The sequence below is a fragment of the Petaurus breviceps genome, unplaced genomic scaffold (assembly GCF_028583685.1).
Source record: "Petaurus breviceps papuanus isolate PSGF00001 unplaced genomic scaffold, PetGlider_PUasm1.0 90654, whole genome shotgun sequence".
Lineage (NCBI taxonomy): Eukaryota > Metazoa > Chordata > Mammalia > Diprotodontia > Petauridae > Petaurus > Petaurus breviceps.
In genome coordinates this window covers 2,586,174-2,604,271 of record NW_027187301.1, presented here as the reverse complement: position 1 = coordinate 2,604,271, position 18,098 = coordinate 2,586,174, and the positions used below count along the sequence as shown (strand labels likewise).

Below are 18,098 nucleotides of genomic sequence, written 5' to 3'. Positions count from 1 at the left end.
TTGACTGACTGAAACATCTGGCACAGATTCTGTCTCCTAAACCTCTGGTGACTCTGCTTGATCTTTTGAAGCTCACAGTGTCACAACCTAGTCCAATACTCCTCCACCTGAGATTAGGAGAGAACACAAAAAGGCTGAGAAGGAGGTACCATGACCATGGCATCATGTTGGAAACCTAATTGGGGAGGGAGAAGTATATAGAGACCCAAGTCTTTGCTCTCTCTCTCTCTCTCTCTCTCTCTCTCTCTCTCTCTCTCTCTCTCTCTCTCTCTCTCTCTCTCTCTCTCTCTGCCTCTCTGTCTCTCTGTCTCTCTCTCTGTCTTTCTCTCTTGCTCTCTCTCTCCTTCTCTGTGTCTCTCTCTCTCTCACACACACTCTCTCTCCGTCTCTCTCTGTCTCTGTCTCTCTGTCTCTCTCTCTTTCTCTCTCTCTCTCCCCCCCTCTCTCTCCCAGCTGGAGGCTTACTAGCCTCCTCACTTGAACACAGCCAAGAAACAAAGAAGACTTTTTTTTAAAGCAATTGGTTTTAAGTAAATTGCTCAAGGTTACACGGCCAGTTATTTCTGTGTGTGGTGCTAAGTATCAGAGCCCGGATTCGATCCCAGGTCATCCCGACTCTGGGGCCAGTGCTCTTACTCATTGCTCCACCTGGCCGCCCCTAAGCAATTGGGGTTAAGTAACTTGCTCAAGGTTACATGGCCAGGTGTTTCTGGGTGGGTGCTAAGTGTCTGAGCCCAGATTCGATCCCAGGTCATCCCGACTCTGGGGCTGTTGCTCTTACTCACTGTGCTACCTGGCTGCCCCAAGAAGACTTTTTAAAAGATTGATTATCTTAATGTACTCTCTCCTCACCTCTACCTCTTAGAATCCCTAGTTTTTTTTTTTAAGACATCTAAGTGATACAGTGGAAAGAGTGCCAAATATGGAGTTAGGAAAACCTAAATCTGACATTTGACTCAGACATTTGCAGTGTGGTTGAAAACAAATCATTTAACCTCTGTGAACCACAGTTTCTTCATCTGTAAGATGGGCAAATGATAGTAACTACCTCACAGTGTTGTTAAAATTATCACATGATAAATGTGAAGAGCTTTATAGGGAAGGGGAATAAGCATTTACTGAGTGCCAACCTTGTTCCAGGCACTGTGATAAATACTTTACAAATATTGCTACCATTACTGCTGTTATTATCATTAGTGCTCAACTCGAGTGCTATCACTTTTCTGGCCACCCCAGCTGCTAGTTCCTTCCCTTTTAAAATTTTTCTATATTTACCTTGTTGATGTTTTATATTTGTATATACAGGTTGCTTCCCTCAATAGAATGTAAACTCCTTGAAGGGAAGGACTTTAATTTTTTTCTTTTTATCCCCAGTAGCCAGCACTAAGAAGATGCTTATAATTAATACTTGTTGATCAATCAATTAATTAAATTGATTTAGTATTTTTTTTTGGATTTTTTTCAATTAATTAAATTGATTTAGTATTTTTTTTTTGGCTTTTTTTGGAAGGGTAAGACAGAGCATTTGGGGTTCAGTGACTTGCCCAAGGTCACACAGCTAGTTAAGTGTCTGAGGTTGGATTTTGAACTTAGGTCCTCCTGACTCCAAGGCCAGTGATCTATTCACTGCACTACCTAGCCTCCCTGATTTGGTATATTTTTAAGAGATTAGGAGAGGAATTTGGGGGCCATAGGGTTTAGAACTGGACAGTGCCTTAGAAATCAAGTGATCTAACCCTTTTATTATGCAATGAGTAAGATAGGAAGGTTAGGATTTGAACCCTGGTCCTCTAGGTCATGCAGTGAATATGGTGTTGGGTTTTCAATCAGGGAGACTCATTTTCCTGAGTTCAAACCTGCCTCAGACACTAGCTGTGTAACCCTGGGTAAGTCACTTAACTCTGCCTCAGTTTTGTCATCTGTAAATGAGCTGGAGAAGTAAATGGCAATCCACTCCAGCATCTTTGCCAAGAAAACCCCAAATGGGCCACATAGAGTTGGGCACAAGTGAACAACAGCTTCTGCCTCTAGATCCTGTGTTGTTGTCATTCAAAGCTCAAATCAGAATCCCTTGCCTCTTTGCTCCAGAGTGCACAAAAAATCCCTAATCTAATTTCCATCAACATGGAAAATAGGAACTTAATTTATATCTATGTACCTGTTATTAGTTAATTTTTCCAGCCTGGTATCCCCAAACCATTTTTGGAGCCCTAGGGAAATGGGAACAATTGAACTATTCTCTCCGCAATGCCGTTACCCTCATCTGTGTTTTTGGCTGTGGCTACACAATATCTATGCACAGATTGGAGACACCTAGATCTCTAAAAATGCATTGGCCACCATGGGGTTGATTTCTTGCCACTTATTGCTGGCATTCCCCTTGGCTCCCTGAGAACTCCCTGGGCTAGCATCCTTCTTAGTTGTCATTTCTGCCCCAAGGCATCTGCCTCCCAGAGGATCACATGGGACATTGGCAAGAGGAAAAAAGGAAAGTTTGAGTTTTGTTTTTTACCAAATAACTGGGCAGCTTCTCTCTCTCTCTTTGTTTCCAGATGCTGCTTTAGAAAGACATTTTTAGTGGCGTGTGCTTGGAAATCAGAATCTGCTTTAAATGTGTTTTTGGAAAGGTCCAATCTAACCATGCTTCACCCTCCCCCCACCCCAACCAAACACACACTCTCTTTTGCCCCCTAAAAAAGAAACCACCAAATGCACAAGCAGAGACAACAAACCCTTATTAGAGGGGTTTTGGCTTATATTCCTTCTTCTCTTGCCCCCAGGGATACTGTGCTAACATTTCTGAACAAAAGCTTTGAAAAAAAGAACTGGAAAAAACCAAACAAACCAGTAAATCAAGTAAAAGTGACAGGCAGGGAAGAATAACCCTGGGTTGACTAACACTTTCTTGGAGGAAGAGAACTAGAGACATGACAAGCCTAGTGGAGAACTTTCTCAACCATCCTAGGTTAGTCTTGGTCCCCTTGAGATTATCAGCAGGACTACTCTTACAGCTTTCAGCACATTCACTTCTCATTGGTCTGGTTGAACAGTCCACCTAGAAACAAAGGCATCTAGCTCCGCCTTGGACTTGTTCAATGCTATAAAAGCTTTGCCTCTTTTTGCTTTGAGGCTATAAAACCCTTGTTTTTGCATATGGATAGACCACCACCACCACCATTTTTGACTCCTATCTTCAACGCCTCATATACTGAATACTGTACTGGAAAGTGACAGAAAAAGAATGGAGAGATTTATAGTTCCACTTTCTTTGGGAGGATCTAGTCTAGTGGCAGAAACATGGACCCTGCCATGGAGGAAACATGTGAGATAAAAACAAATATAGAAACCCACATTTTATATGTGGGTAAAGCCCATGAGACAGAGTCAGATAATCACAGGTACAGGTGTAATCAACTCAAGTAAGGTGGAGGGGGGAGGAAGGGAGAGAGGGAAAGAGAGAGAGAGAGAGAGAGAGAGAGAGAGAGAGAGAGAGAGAGAGAGATTGAGATTGACTGAGACTTAATCACTGAGTAGAAAACAAAGGTTTAATGATTTTGGGGGAGAGGGTTAGTCCAGGAAGACTTTCTAGAGGAGAAGTTCCAATGCATATATATATATGGTAGAGTTGTTGGTATACAACGTGTTACCTGCTCCTACCCTGAATTTACTGGAAAATTGAGGATAAATGGTCAAATAATTGGCAAAGAGGAAGTAGGAGAAAGCCATCAGATGCCATCTGCCTTCGGGCTGGCAGAAGTCTCTGTTTTCTTGTGGAGATTATACTCATCTCCCTGTTGTCTTTGCCTTACCAGAGTATCTGTTGTTGCCCAGTCTGTTGAGCCCTATCTCAGGCTTTCTTTTTGATCTTCCCCTCCTCCCTGCCCCCACCTAGTGTGTATCCATTGATTTTGAAGATTGGTGTATAATTGTAAAAAAAAAAAAAAAAGAAATTGTTTTTCCACTTATTTCTGTTTTAAGACAATTTCTATACCATTTTGAGGAAGAGGACATGCTCCAATTTTTTTAAAATGTCAGACTAGGGCAGCTCCTCAAAGTTTGGGAATTATTCTTCTAATTACTTACGAAATACCTACTTTTCCACAAAATTACCCAGGAGAAAGCCTAAGTAAGGTCCTGCCTTGCACCAGTTTTTTTTTCAGGTGAGCACAACCCAAACACAGTGAATCACATTACATATATATATATATATATATATATATATATATATATATATATATATATATATATATATATATATGCCATTCCCTTTACAACTAGACTGCCAGCTTTATCCAGGCACAGATGCTAACTTATAGAAAGCTGTTATAGTGGAAAAGGAACTGAATTTGGTGTCAGGTAACTCTGGGTCCAAATTGGAGGTCTGTCAACTTATTAGCAGAGTTGATTTGGGCAAATCATTTAATCTCTGTGAGGTTCAGCTTCCCCATCTGTGTGATAGGAATAGTAATGGAAATATAAGATTGAAAGCAGGAAGGACCTGGAAGACCATGTAGATCAAACCCTCATTTAATTTGTAGTGTCCACATCACAGGATTATTGTGTGATCCAATGAGGTACTGATGTAACCTAGAGAACTGTGTATAGGTCAGTTGTTTTAAAAATAGATTTTTAAAACTGATATCTTGGGGCAGCCAGGTAGCACAGCAAGTAAGAGCACCAGCCCCAGTGTCGGGATGACCTGGGGATCAAATCCAGGCTCAGATACTTAGCACCACACCCAGAAATAACTGGCCGTGTAACCTTGAGCAAGTTACTTAACCCCAATTGCTTTGGAAAAAAAAAAACCTGATATCTTTTATTTTAAAAGTATCTTGAGTCTCTTCTACATTTCTCTCCATTCCCTCCACTTACAGAGAGGCATCTTTTATAACAAAGAATTTTGTTGAGAGTTGGGGGGAAGGAAGGAAGGAAGGAAGGAAGGAAGGAAGGAAGGAAGCAAGGAAGGAAAGAAGAAAAGAAAGAAGGAAGGAAGGGAGAGATGGAGAGAGGAAAGGAAGTAAAGAAGGGAAAGATGGAGAGAGGAAGGGAAAGAACAAAAGAAGGAAGAAACAAAGGGGAAAGAGGGAAAAATCATAAAAATCAATATGTAAAATATGTATTGTTCATGCTGAAGTATCATGGTGCAGTAGATGAATGTTGATCTTGAAGTCAGAAAGAACTTGACTCAAGTCCTGCCCCATGGTACATATTGACTCTGTGTCTCTGGGCAAATCAGAGGCTTGGTGATCTTTCCAGATCTAGGCACTGGACAGACCTGGGATTTGAGCTTAGAGTCTGACACTGTCAGTTTCAGAGAAGGTGTCAAGCTGGATGATAGAAGGATTTTCTTCACCTGGGAGTTCTCTATGCCAGTGAAATCATAGAATGTTATTGTTATTATGATTATGATTAATTATATTCATCTTTGTGTTGTCTGTATTGCCTAAAACAACACATTGAATCATTTCAGTTGTGTCTAACTCTTTATGGCTGCATTTGGGGTTTTCTTGGCAGAGACACTGGAGTGGCTTTGCCATTTCCTTCTCCAGCTCATTTTACAGATGTGGAAACTGAGGCAAACAGGGTTAAGTATCTTGCCCAGGGTCACACAGCTAGTAAGTATCTGAGGTTGGGTTTGAACTCAAGTCTTTCTGACTCCAGGCCCAGTTCTCTATCCACTGTGCCTTCTTGCTGCCCTGCCCCCCACATCACAGATGTTTAACAATGCCTATAGAGATTACAAATATGCTGATATAATTATCCATCACAAAATACATCAGGTTTGCCATTTGGGGAAATAAACTAGAAAATTTATTAAGATACCAAAAGACTGAGTCCCAAAACCAGAAAGTGAAAGCCGTCAGAGTAGTTATGACATTGGCACAGGTAGATAAAGTAGAAAGCACCCACATTCTCAAGCCTTTAAAACAGAACAGGCTACCTCAGGCAACGGTCCTCCTCTCCCCACTCACAGCAACCACCCAGCTTCCGGGAAGCGCGCTCCCAGCAGCTCCGGCCCCTGGCAGTCATCAGCAGGAGTCCTTAGCAGAAAGTCCTGCTCCCAGCAGCTCCGGCCCCTGGCAGTGCTCAGCAGGAGTCCTTACTCAAAAAAAAAAAAAAAAGGGCAACCGCAACCGCAACCGCTGCCAACCGCCAACCGCAGGACCGTTAGCTCCGCTTTCACTTTTTCTCGCTTTCCGCTTTCTCTTGCTCTGCTATGTCAGCACGTCCATGGGGCATGGGAGATCTTTAAATCCCATAACCCTTACAAAAGGATCCTGCAATGAGAAATTTCTAGCTTTGGATAAATAATGTGTGCATTATTCCTAAAACCATAATTGTCTACTAATAACAGAAAAGAGAGGTTTACAGTGGACATGAGTTAGCTGCAACCTTTTAGCAATGAAAAATTGCATAATATTATCAAGTATTAACAATAATTTCACTATTTTGATTAAATTGATTATCATTTTATTAAGAAAATGTGTAACTAGAAGAGAAGGTAGCAAGAATGAGGGACAACTAGTAGGTAATTTTCATGGTTAATGGTATTCACTCAAGATCCCTAAAAGAAGGCTCCCTTCATGATAAGTGGACACAACTCTTGAGAAAACATCAACAAGAGTGGTTAGCACATCCAGGGCTTAGTACAGTGCCTGACACACAATATGTACTCCTTAACTGTTTATTTGATTGATTGATTGACATGGGTTTGAATATATTTAAAGCTATATCATTGGAGGGAGTACCCATATAAGTGAGGCCACAGACCCATTAAAGTACTAACTATAGAGGAGAGGACTGGTGGGGATAATCCAGAAATTATTTCCTTTTCATTTTGGATTGCAAGTGATTCTTCCCAGCAGATTTCTTTGTCTAAACTTCAATTTGGCTTAGGCTGATAATAAACAAAATTAGTTCATGATAATAGCTAGCATTTATATAACACTTTAAGGCTTGCAAATGACTGCACATATTAGCTCATTTGATCCTCATAGCAGCCCAGGGAGGTAGGTGCTATATTATTCCATTATACAGATGAGGAAAATGAGGCAGATAGCAGTTAAGTGACTTATCCAGAGTCATACAGCTAGTTTGTGTCTGAGGGAGGATTTAAACTGAGGTATTCTTGACTCCAAGTCCTGAACTCTATGAACTACACTCCCTAGCTGGCTACTTCTTGACTTTGAGAGGAGATAACATTATATATATATATATATATATATATATATATATATATATATATATATCACCTATGTAGCCAAGAATAGAGGAAATGCAGAAAATTGGGGAAAATCTCTCAAAGACAATGGTTCATCATATGGATCAGCATAATGTTGTGGTGTGGGAAATGATGAGCTGGTGGATTTAGAAATATGCAGAAAGACTTGGACACATGAAGGAAGATGCTATCCCCTTTCAGAGAAACAGAGGACAAGTGGAGATAACATAGAAGTTTTGTGTGGACAATCACTCAAAGAAGACAATCCACATGCAATAGATAATTAAAATAAAAGTATATAAAATGTTATTAAAATAAGCATCTTTGATGACTTTTAATAGAGGTAAGAGACATTTTCTGAAAACCTCATGATGCCTCAGTGAATTAGAAATTAGAAATATTGAAACAATTATAGCAATAACAATTTAAAAAAATATAGAAACAATTAGAAAATTGATGCTTTTGCTTATTCCCTGGCTGAGTTGGTTGAGTGCGGTGTGTCATGGAGAGCAACCTTTGACTTCTCCTTTGGACTAGAGGACTCCTAATGTGTCCAGGTTAATGATTTTCTTATCATTCAAAGCTGAAGCCACTGTTTTGTGGATGGATATCAGAGAGGGAGAAGTATAGGTTCTCCTGGGTCCATATTTGCATTCTAGGACCCCCCTTCCGGAACAGCATCTCCATCTGCCTACCACCTTCTATAAGGGGCATCAGCATGAACCAAGCAATCCCAGACCCTTGAGAGCCCGGGACCCTTCTTGGCTCTGGTGTTTGTACAGGGAACATCAAATGGACTGTGGCTTCTACAGCTATGGCTTTCTAGTCTTCTCTTGGTGCCCATGAGGCTCCAGATAGAATGCATCCATTGTTCTGGAGGGAAGGCCTTTCCTCAATAAGGCACAAAATTCACAGGTGTCCTGGTTTTTGGACTGGTGTTCAGAACAGGTGTTTGGGCAGTACAGTGGCTCTGGAGAGACGTGGAAGTTTGAAATCAAGCCAGGGAGTTCAGTCCACATATGCTCCAAGAGGCAGGACCCTGCCAACAATCAGCCCTTCCATTTCAGACTTTAGGCAGGACAAATCCTGTCCTAGACCAGATAGAAAGGGGTTCTCTCCTGTTTTCAGATGTCCTAGAGCACTGGCTCCAGAACTGGAGTACCTGGGTTTAAATCTTGCCTGTAGCAGTTACCACCAGGTGACCGTGGGCATTAAATTGCTTAACTTTCCTAAAACTCAGTTTCCTTATCTGTAAAATGAGCTGGCTGGAGTAAATGAGTCCTGAGGTTCTTTCCAACTTGAGATCTGTGACCCTCTAGGTAAAAGAATCTTTGCTTCCTCAGTTTCTCTCTCCTAATTAAGAAAGTTTGCCTGGTACATAGTAAGCACTTTAAAAAGGCTGTTGATTGGTAGATGGATTGTTGCTTGAGAGCCAAAAAGCAGCTAATTTATGCCTTTTGTCCTGTATGATGGGAAATAGCTCTGGGCTAACCAAAGAGCAGGTGACAGAATCCAAATTTAATCCCAATGATTTATGTTGCATCTCCTCCCTAAGTTGGAGCAGGACTGGTTGGAAATGTCAGATTTATTACTTTAGATTTATTTCCTTTCTAACACTCCCCCAAGCCCATTGGAATTCCAGGGGTGCATTAGGAAATGGAGCAGAAAATGCCAAGACTTTCTCCCTCGAGTCTCTGACACCAGGCTGCAGGTGACACTGTGGGGAACAGTATACTGTTGTATTAAGATAAAAAATAAAAATTCTGGTGTTTATGTTGTGTGTTCATTTAAAATTGTTCAAAAGAGGCATAGTTCTGTAAATTCTGTGTAAAGAAGCAGGTGCAGGCAGTCAGGGAAGCCCAGTATCTGATGTAAAATAGGGGATGTGCAGGAATGACTTTAGTGGGAAGCATAATGAGCACAACTAGCTGCCTGGTAAATTGGGAGAAAGAAACAAGTCTAAATAGGGAAAAATAATTTGGGGTTTAGAGTCAAGAGGGAAAGGATCAGGTTTTGCTTACCTATATCTCCCTAGTAGAATGTAAGCTCTTCCAGACCAGGGACTTCTCTCCTTTCCTCTCTCCTTTTTTCTTCCCTTATTTCTTCTCTTCCTCTCTCCCTTCCTTTATTTTTTTCTTCCTTTTACTTCTTCCCTCCTTCCTCTCTGCTTCCCTCCTTCCTTCTTTCCCTCCTTCCTTTTCTCATTTGTTCCTTTTTTCCTTTCTTTTCTGCCTATCTTTTCCTTTCTTCCTTTCCTTCCTCCTTTTCTCCCTCCCTCCCTCTTTCCCTTCCTTCCCTTCTTCCTTTATTCTTTTCTTTTTCTTTCTTTCTTGCTTCCTTTCTTTCTTTCTCTTCCTTCCTTTCTTTTCTTTCTTCCTTTTTCCTTCCTTCCTTCTTTTATTCCTTCTTTTCTTTTCTTTCTTATCTGTTTTTTCTTCCTTTTTTCTTTTCTTCCTTTCTTTTTTCTCTTTTCTTTCTTTCCTGTCTGCCCAGCACATAGCACAGTGCCATACATATATATGTATATACATACATACAGAGACAGAGAGAGACTGACTAATTAAATATTTGGGTTGAATTGAATCAGTTATCTTTCATATTGTGGCAATGAAAAAGATGTAAAGATTAGCAGAGAAACCCTCAAGTAAGGTGCTTTTGCTTGGTTCTTAGTCAGGGACTAGGGAAATGCAGAGTAGGAAGTCAGCCAAAGCATTCGAGTAAGCATTTAATTAAGACTTGATGCAATTTAGGAGTAGATCAGAAGCTCAGAAACTATCTTAGGAGTGGGACACAGCCAGCAGAACAAAAGTGCAGATGTTTCCAAGCCATCAAGAGCCAGAACAGCTTGACACCATCTCTCACCAATGCTGGAGTGCCAGAAATACAAGGAATTCCTGATTCTACAGGAAGGAGCTAGGGTAAGATTATCACTAGACTAGTAATACAGTAGGTGCTTAATAAATGTTGATTACCCACTGAAGAAGCTACACTCAAAATCAGAAAGTTTGCTTTCCCAGACTAGTTGGGAGTTTAGTTTTAATAAAAATCAGCCATTACAGAGGGAAAGATATGGGAAATACTATCGATTAGGTACATTTCATCTTGTTACCTCAGTAAACAGGATGTCTAGAACTTTGTAGCAGAGGGAAGTCTGGTAACCTCAGGCCCCAGGGTAGTTTCAAAAAAGAAAATAAGTACTTTGGGGAAAACACTAGTTTCTTTCAAATGGATTTTCATTCAGTTTTAAAAATCTTGTTTTTATTAATCTTTTGTTTGTATATCCATTCCATTTCTGAATGTAGTTTTCCCTTCTATTCCCTGTAAAGATTAAAAATGAAAGAACATTTCCATCAGACTAACCAATACATCAACCGTTTTTGTCAGCACGTGCAACAGTTCATACCCATAGACCCCACCTGTGTAAAGAAATGAGTGAGATGCATAGTCTCAAGTCTTCTCAAGGTCAACCTTAGTTGTTAGAATTATATGACAGGGGGGCGGCCAGGTAGCACAGTGAGTAAGAGCACTGGCTCCAGTGTTGGGATGACCTGGAGATCAAATCCTGGGCTCAGACACTTAGCACCCACCCAGAAACACCTGGCTGTGTAACCTTGAGCAAGTTACTTAACCCCAATTGCTTAGGGGCAGCCAGGTGGCTCAGTGAGTAAGAGCATGGGCTCCAGTGTCAGGATGACCTGGATCAAATCTGGGCTCAGATACTCAGCACCACACCCAGAAATAACTGGCCGTGTAACCTTGAGCAAGTTACTTAACCCAGATTGCTTAAGAAAAAAAAGAATTATATGACAGAGAATACTAATTTTTGCTCCTAGACTATAAAATGTGAATATATATCGGGGAGTTGTCAATTCTTAGTGTTATTTATGGGTATTATTATTTGGCAGGATACCACACATTTATGTCATTCAGAATTCATTACAATGTTTTGATATCATGAAAGGCAGTGTGAAATAGTGAGTGAATGATTATTTTTTTTTGAAGCAATCAAGGTTAAGTGACTTGCTCAGGGTCACACAACTAGTAAGTGTCTGAGGCCAGATTTGAATTCAGGTCCTACTGACTCCAGGGCCCATGCTCTATCCACCTAACTGCTCCTAGAAAGTCAATCTTAAAGCTAGGAAAATCTAGCTTTAGATTCCACTACACATACTAACTACGAGACCCTGGGCAAATTATAACCTATCAGGGCTCTAGGCGACTTTCTAATCCTGTTAGTACCAGAGAAGCTGCCAACCCATGATGGTAGACAGAGTTTACTTACCCTTGAGTTTATCAGACCAATGAAGTCACAAATTCAGGTATTTTTATAGGTTTACCTGCTTCGTTAACAAATGGTTAAATTAGTTAAGAGGTTTCGACTTTCTAACTAGTTTACAGATCAATAGCTAGAAGGGAGCTTAAAGGACATTTAGTTCAAATTCCCTTATTTTAGGGATGAAGAAACATTGGTCTAAAGAGCAGAGGTGACATTTGAACCCAGGTCCTCTGAGTCTGTTCTTTCCTCTGTGCATGTTGCCTCTGCTCTTGAGAAGAACCAGAGGTTACTTAGAAAACCTGCAGAGGAATCTTAGAAACAATAATATTTTAAGCCAGGAGGGACCATAAACCCCTCAGGTTTTTTTTTTTTAAGATGAGTAAAGATACTCCCCTATCTCCCACCAGCGCCCCCCTCCACCTTCACCAGCACCACCACTCGTAAGTGACTTGCTTAGAGTCAAACACCTGGTAAGTTCAATGAATGTCACAAACTTAATGTCATACATAAATTGACAGCAATGTTGTTTCACAGATGGAGAATTCGGTCATCTTGGACTCGAAAACTGAAAGGCATTTGCCTTGCTGGCCAGGAGTATGTGTGGCTTGGACCCTCCCAGAGAGGGGATAATGAGGTTTCCGTGCATTCTGGCATTTTCTTTGTCTGAAACACATATGCCATCAGTACTTCACAAAGTGGACTGGGGAGCCAGGACTAAGTTTATATCCATTCCTAACTCTTTTATTGTTTGTTTGTTTTTGTTGGAAATAAAGTTTTGGTGTTGCTTCTGGTAGGAGCCAGGATTTTGCGTGATTGTCATCATCAGCATTATTCGGGGCTTTGATGAGGCTTTGAAGCAGATTTGAAGCCTGTGTCTGTATGTGGGGCGCTGTCCTGGCTGCTATTCAAAGTCAGTTTGTGGACGCAGGCCCTGAACGAGGGACACCCTGTCTAAAACAGACAGCCTGATGTGCCTGAATAGAAATCAAATCAGGACACAATGGGAAAAAGAAATCAGTCTAGTATTAGCATTCTATGCAAGCAGACCAAGGACGAGTGTGTCAAGAGAGCAGATGGGGAGAGAAGTTGCCTGACATTCAGTAGCCTATTGCTCTCCTCCTGACTTGGATTGCCCAAGAATCACAGCATCATAAATTCTGATCTCAAAGGGGCCTGAGTTCATCTCTCTCATTTTCTAGATGAGAAAACCAAGTATTCTTTTCACTCTACCGTGAGGATTAGCCTTAGTGTAATCTCGATTTGCTCTTTGGTCACCTGCTTCAGGAAAAAAAAAACAGACAATCTAGCATGCAAATGAGGACAGGAAGGAGCAGGTAATAATTAGAGTAGGATCTGGACAATGGGTGTCTCCATCTCTAGGAGATGTCATCGGAGTTGAGCTGAGATGAGGAAGCATTGGGAGTTCTTTTTTTTTTAATCATAATGCTTTTAAAAATATTTTATTTTCCCTCAATTACATGTAAAAACAATTTTACCTTTTTTTTTTTTTAAGTTTTGAGTTCTAAGCATTAGAAGTTCTGAATAAAAAACACAGGGAAAGCAGACAATAGAATTAACGGCACCAAGTGTGGTGCAGTGGAATGAAGGCTGTCTCCTGTAATCAGAGGATTAGATTAGGATTAGAGTCCAGTCCCGTCTCTGACACTTACTACCTATATGACCTTAGGTTAGTCACCAAACCACTTTCGGCCTCATCTTTCTCATCTGTAGATGGTCTTGGACCTTCCTTCAAACTCTGTTCCTAGGAACTTAAAAGAAACTTTTAGGTAACTAAGTGCCTATCATATCTCTATCCCCCTTTAACTGAATTTATTGAGCTTGGAAGAAAGGGAGAAGGCAATAGAATCCTGAGTTGACAAGGTGATATCTTAAATATACACACACGCACACAACACACACTCACTTATCTGGAAATTATATAACTGGAAGTTATTTATGGAAAATTGAAGGATAGGAACCCAAGATCAATATTTGATAAACTTATTACTCAAAAAAGGAAATACATCATCCAAATACTGTTACAAATGCTTGTTGAGTTATTAAGATCTTATTAAGGGGTGGCTAGGTAGCACAGTGAATAGAGCATCGGCCATGGAGTCAAGAGGACCTGAGTTCAAATACAACCTCAGACACTTAACACTAGCCGTGTGACCTTGGGCAAGTCACTTAACTCCAATTGTCCACCTTTCCCCCCTCCACAAAGCAAAAAAAAAAAGATCTTGTTAAGACCTGTGCTCAATATTTAGAATGGGGGCATGAGGAGGTAGGAAGGGAGGACATAGAAAGGGAGATAGGAGTGTCAAATACAAGGAGAGTGTCAAATACAAACTTCATCTGTCTTCAAATTTTAATTAGCCTCCCTTTATCCCCCAATATCTTCCAAAAACCACTTAGGAATTGTTTGTTCCCTTTGAAAAATGGAACCAGTGAGGTAAGGTTGGCCTGACCCAGAGAGGATGGTGCGGCAGAGTGTGGTAAGCAGGGAAAAGGGGTAGATAGAGGTGACTTTACTGCTGAGATTCCCAAAACAAACCCAGGAAGCTTAAGGAGAAGTAGGGAAAGTTTGATTAAGACCATCTTTAAAGAAAAAAGTACCTTACTATCACTTACTGTTCATGTGAGCAATCATATCTTTCTTCCTTTTTACAAACTTTTTAAAATTAATTTTTTTTCAATTATCAAACAGTTATTTTTCTTCCTCCCATCTCTCCTCCATTAGTCAAGCAAAACAAATTCCCATATTGGTCATGTCCCAAAATGCATCTCATTCTGCATATAAGTCTGTCACTTCTCTGTCAGAAAGTTGATCATTGTTCAGAGTTCTTACATCTCTCACAGTTGTTTGGTTTGACAGCTGGGTAGGACAATGGATAGACTGCTGAGCCTGAAGTCAGGAAGATCTATCTTCCTGAGTTCAAATCCAATCTCAGACAACTTACTAGCTGTGTGACCCTGAACAGGTCATTTAACCCTGTTTGCCTCAGTTTCCTCATCTGTAAAACAAGCTGGAGAAGGAAATGGCAAACCACTCCAGTATCTTTGCAAGAAAACCCCAAATGGGGTCAGGAAGAGTTGGATGTGACTGAAAATGACTGAATAAGCATTATTATAATGTAAATGGTTCTCTTGGTTCTGCTCACTTCATTCTGCCTTAGTTCATCCAGGTCTTCCCAGGTTTCTCTGAAAGTTATCTCGTAATTCCTTATAGCACAATAGCATTCCATTACATGTATATACCATAATTTGTGCAGTTATTCCCCAATTGATTTGGGGAGAAACAAAAAGGCAGTCCTCTTAGTTTCCAGTTCTTTGCTACCACAAGAAAGAGCTCATAGTCAAACTTCTTGAAAAATGTCATCTCTGGTGGTCCTTTCTGTTTCTCCCCCTCTCTCTTCCCAACCTTCATTGTGACATCCAAGCTTCACTCTGCAGAGACTCCTTCTACAATGTCACTGATCACCTCTTAATTACTAGATCTTGTGGCCTTTTCTCTGTCTACAGCCTTCTCCAGCCTTCTGTCTGTCATTACATAGTCCTTTATTATCATCATTACTCTTGAGTTTTCATTGCACTGATTGTTCTTCTACCCATCCAACCACTTCTTGATCTCTTCTGCCGGATTGCAATCCATGTCATGCTTCCTGACTGTGTCTGAGGTCCTCTTCTCTTTTCTTTCTACTCTCATTCCAACATCTATAGTTACAGTCCTAATCTCAGTCTTGCCCATCAGTCCTACATTATCAACTACCCATAAAACATTTTGAACTGGCTGTCTCTAGGCATAAACTCAATATGTCTGAAACTGAACCTATGGCCTTTCTCTCAAAACCCACCCTTCTTTCTTCCTAACTTCCTTATTTCTGTGTGGAGTACCTCCATCCTTCTGTGACACCTTACCTCCTCTCTTTTACACACCTTACATATTCAATCAGTTGTTAAACCCTGACATTTCCATCTCCTCAACACCCATCCCCTTTGTTCCACCCACACAGCCACCTCTACCCTATCCAGACCCCCTATCACCTCTCACCTGGACTATTACAATAGTCTCCTAATTGGTCTCCCTGTTGTTCCTCCATCTCCCAACTCCAGGTATTTTCTCCGCCTGTTCCCCATCTCTGGATTGCCTTTCCCTCCTTGTCTTTGACTCCTGGCCTCCCTGACATCCTTCATGTCTCAGCCAAAATCTCACCTTTGGCAAGAAGCCTTTCCCAAGTGCCCCTTAATGCTAGTGCCTTCCCTCTGAGATGATCTCAAGTTGATCCTGTCTGTATCTTATTTATACATACCGTGTTTCCCCGATAATGAGACCTATCCTGAAAATAAGCCCTCCCCTTACTGTGTAAGATTCCTCTAAAATAAGCCCTCCCCCAAAAATAAGCCCTATTGAGATTGCTACTGTAGTGAAGGTGATCCCCTGCACTACACACTACATTACGGTACCCTCTTTTTTTGTTCACATTTACCTGTTTATTAAAATTGCTGTCAATGTTCATTAAAATAAGCCCTCCCCTGAAAATAAGCCCTCTGGTGTTTTTCTGTCCAAAAAATTTAATAAGACAGTGTCTTATTATCGGGGAAACACGGTAGCTGTTTGCCTGGTGTCAGTCCCATTAAAAGGGGAGCTCCCTGAGAGCAGGGACTGTCTTTTGTCTTTCTTTTTGTCGCTAGAGTTTAGCACAGTGCCTGGCAGAGAAAGTGCTTAACAAATGCTTGCTGATGACATACTGGCTAGGAAACCCTGGGCAAATCCCTTAACCTCCATCAAGTGCCTATAGCAGTTGACTGTAACAAATAGGAGGGCAATTTCCTATCCACATTGGCAGAGGGAGTTTCTTCATTGGGAGTTCCCTTTATGGGTGAGCTGACAGATCTGAACAAAAGGACAAAAGGAAGAGTGTGCTTTCTAACACAATAGGTCTCTTTGTATAACCAGTCTATTTCTGTTCTTTTTCATTCCCTGGACAAATATTTGAGTGCCTACTTTGTTCCAGCATTGTGCTGGAAGCTGTAGGGGCAAAGACACTTTGCCCTTAAGGAGTTTATAAACCAGTGGAGGGTGGGACAAGTTCACAAGTAAGTGTAATAAAAGCTGGAATGTTGTTAAGTCTGTGAGACCAGTACAAACAGCGTGCTGTGGAGATTCTGGGCAGGGTCTGATCATATCTGCTTTGGGCAATCGAGGGAAGCTTCCTGGAAGTAGTGACACTTGCGCCAGAACTTTAAGGATGAATAAGAGATAGCATTGAGGCGGCTGGGAGGCTTGGTGGATGGAGCCCTGGGCCTGGAATCAGGAAGACCTAAGTTCAAATCTGGCTTAGTAGCTGTGGGACCCTGAGCAAGTCACTTAATCTCTGTTTGCCTTAATCCATTGGAGAAGGAAATGGCAAACCGCTCCAGTATCCTTGCCAAAAACCATGGGCCACGAGGCCGCAGAGCCAGTTGGACACAACTCAATGACTGAATGATATCATGGCATGGTGGACTCAGAGTCCACTTTTGGTCTTTAGATTCAGTAGTCCTGAATTCAAGTCCCATCTGGAATATATGTGGGCTGCCTGACTCTGGGCAAGACAGCTCCCTTCTGAGGTCCCCGGATTATCTTTCTACTGGTATGCTGCTGAGCAGGTACCAACCCTATTGGTAGATGAAGTTTCCTCAATAATAGGTCCTCATTCCAATGAAGTCATAGGTCTAGTCTAGAAAATGGCGCACAGGGAGAGAATACTGGAAACTGGAGTCCAGGCCAGGCTTAGCAATACATGCTTATAATCCTGCTGCTGGGGAGTCCAATTTCTTGAGCTTTGGAATTCTGAGCTGTAGTGAGCCAAACCCATCAGGTGTCTGCTCTAAGCTTAGTGTTTATAGGGATGGCAACACAATACCAAGGGGACCAATGAGGGACAAAGTTGAAGATTGGACAGATCAAGATTCCTCTGTCGCTTGGCCTGTGAGTGGCTCTGGAATAGGTGAGATTAGGGGGATCCAGAGGAAGGAAGGAAGGAAGGAAGGAAGGAAGGAAGGAAGGAAGGAAGGAAGGAAGGAAGGAAGGAAGGAAGGAAGGAAGGAAGGGAGGGAGGGAGGGAGGGAGGGAGAGAGGGAGGAAGGGAGGGAGGGAGGGAGGAAAAGAGGGAAGGAAAGGGAGGGAGAGAAGGAGGAAAGGAAAGAAACAAGCGAGGAAGGGAGGGAGGGAAGGAAAAAGGATCCACTTCCTAAAAGATTTTTAAATGCTAGCCTAAGGAATTGGGATATTTTGAGAAGTAGTCACTATGGGGGTGACTAGGTGGCACAGTGAATAGAGCCCTGGCCCTGTAGTCAGGAGGGCCTGAGTTCAAATCTGGCCTCAGACACTTAATACAAAACTAGCTATGTGACCTTGGGCAAGTCACTTAACCCCAATTGCCCCTACCTTACCCCCTCCAAAAAAAAAAAGTAGTCACTGTGCAGTTCTCAGGGGTTTCTAGGGGCATTCTTTAGAATGTGGGTCATAAATTCATTATTTAAAAATTATTATAGATATTAATGTTGTTTGAGCCTTTTCTTTGATACCATTGCTACTCATAATTGGACTGCCCCCCC

The 18,098-nt window shown here is 41.5% G+C and overlaps 1 protein-coding gene across 6 annotated transcripts in view; it reads left to right on the top strand.

Annotated features, from left to right (window-relative positions):
* MYLK (myosin light chain kinase) overlaps positions 1-18,098 on the top strand; it is a 449,378-nt gene that overhangs the window by 186,213 nt on the left and 245,067 nt on the right. Inside the window, exon 1 of one of the 6 annotated variants that reach the window (XM_069064952.1) lies at positions 17,216-17,469. The exons of the other annotated variants lie outside the window; for them this stretch is intronic. Within the exon in view, the coding sequence (XP_068921053.1) occupies positions 17,416-17,469 (54 nt within the window). The 5' untranslated portion in view covers positions 17,216-17,415. Of the gene's footprint in view, positions 1-17,215; positions 17,470-18,098 lie in introns of those variants that run through there. 6 annotated transcript variants of the gene reach the window in all.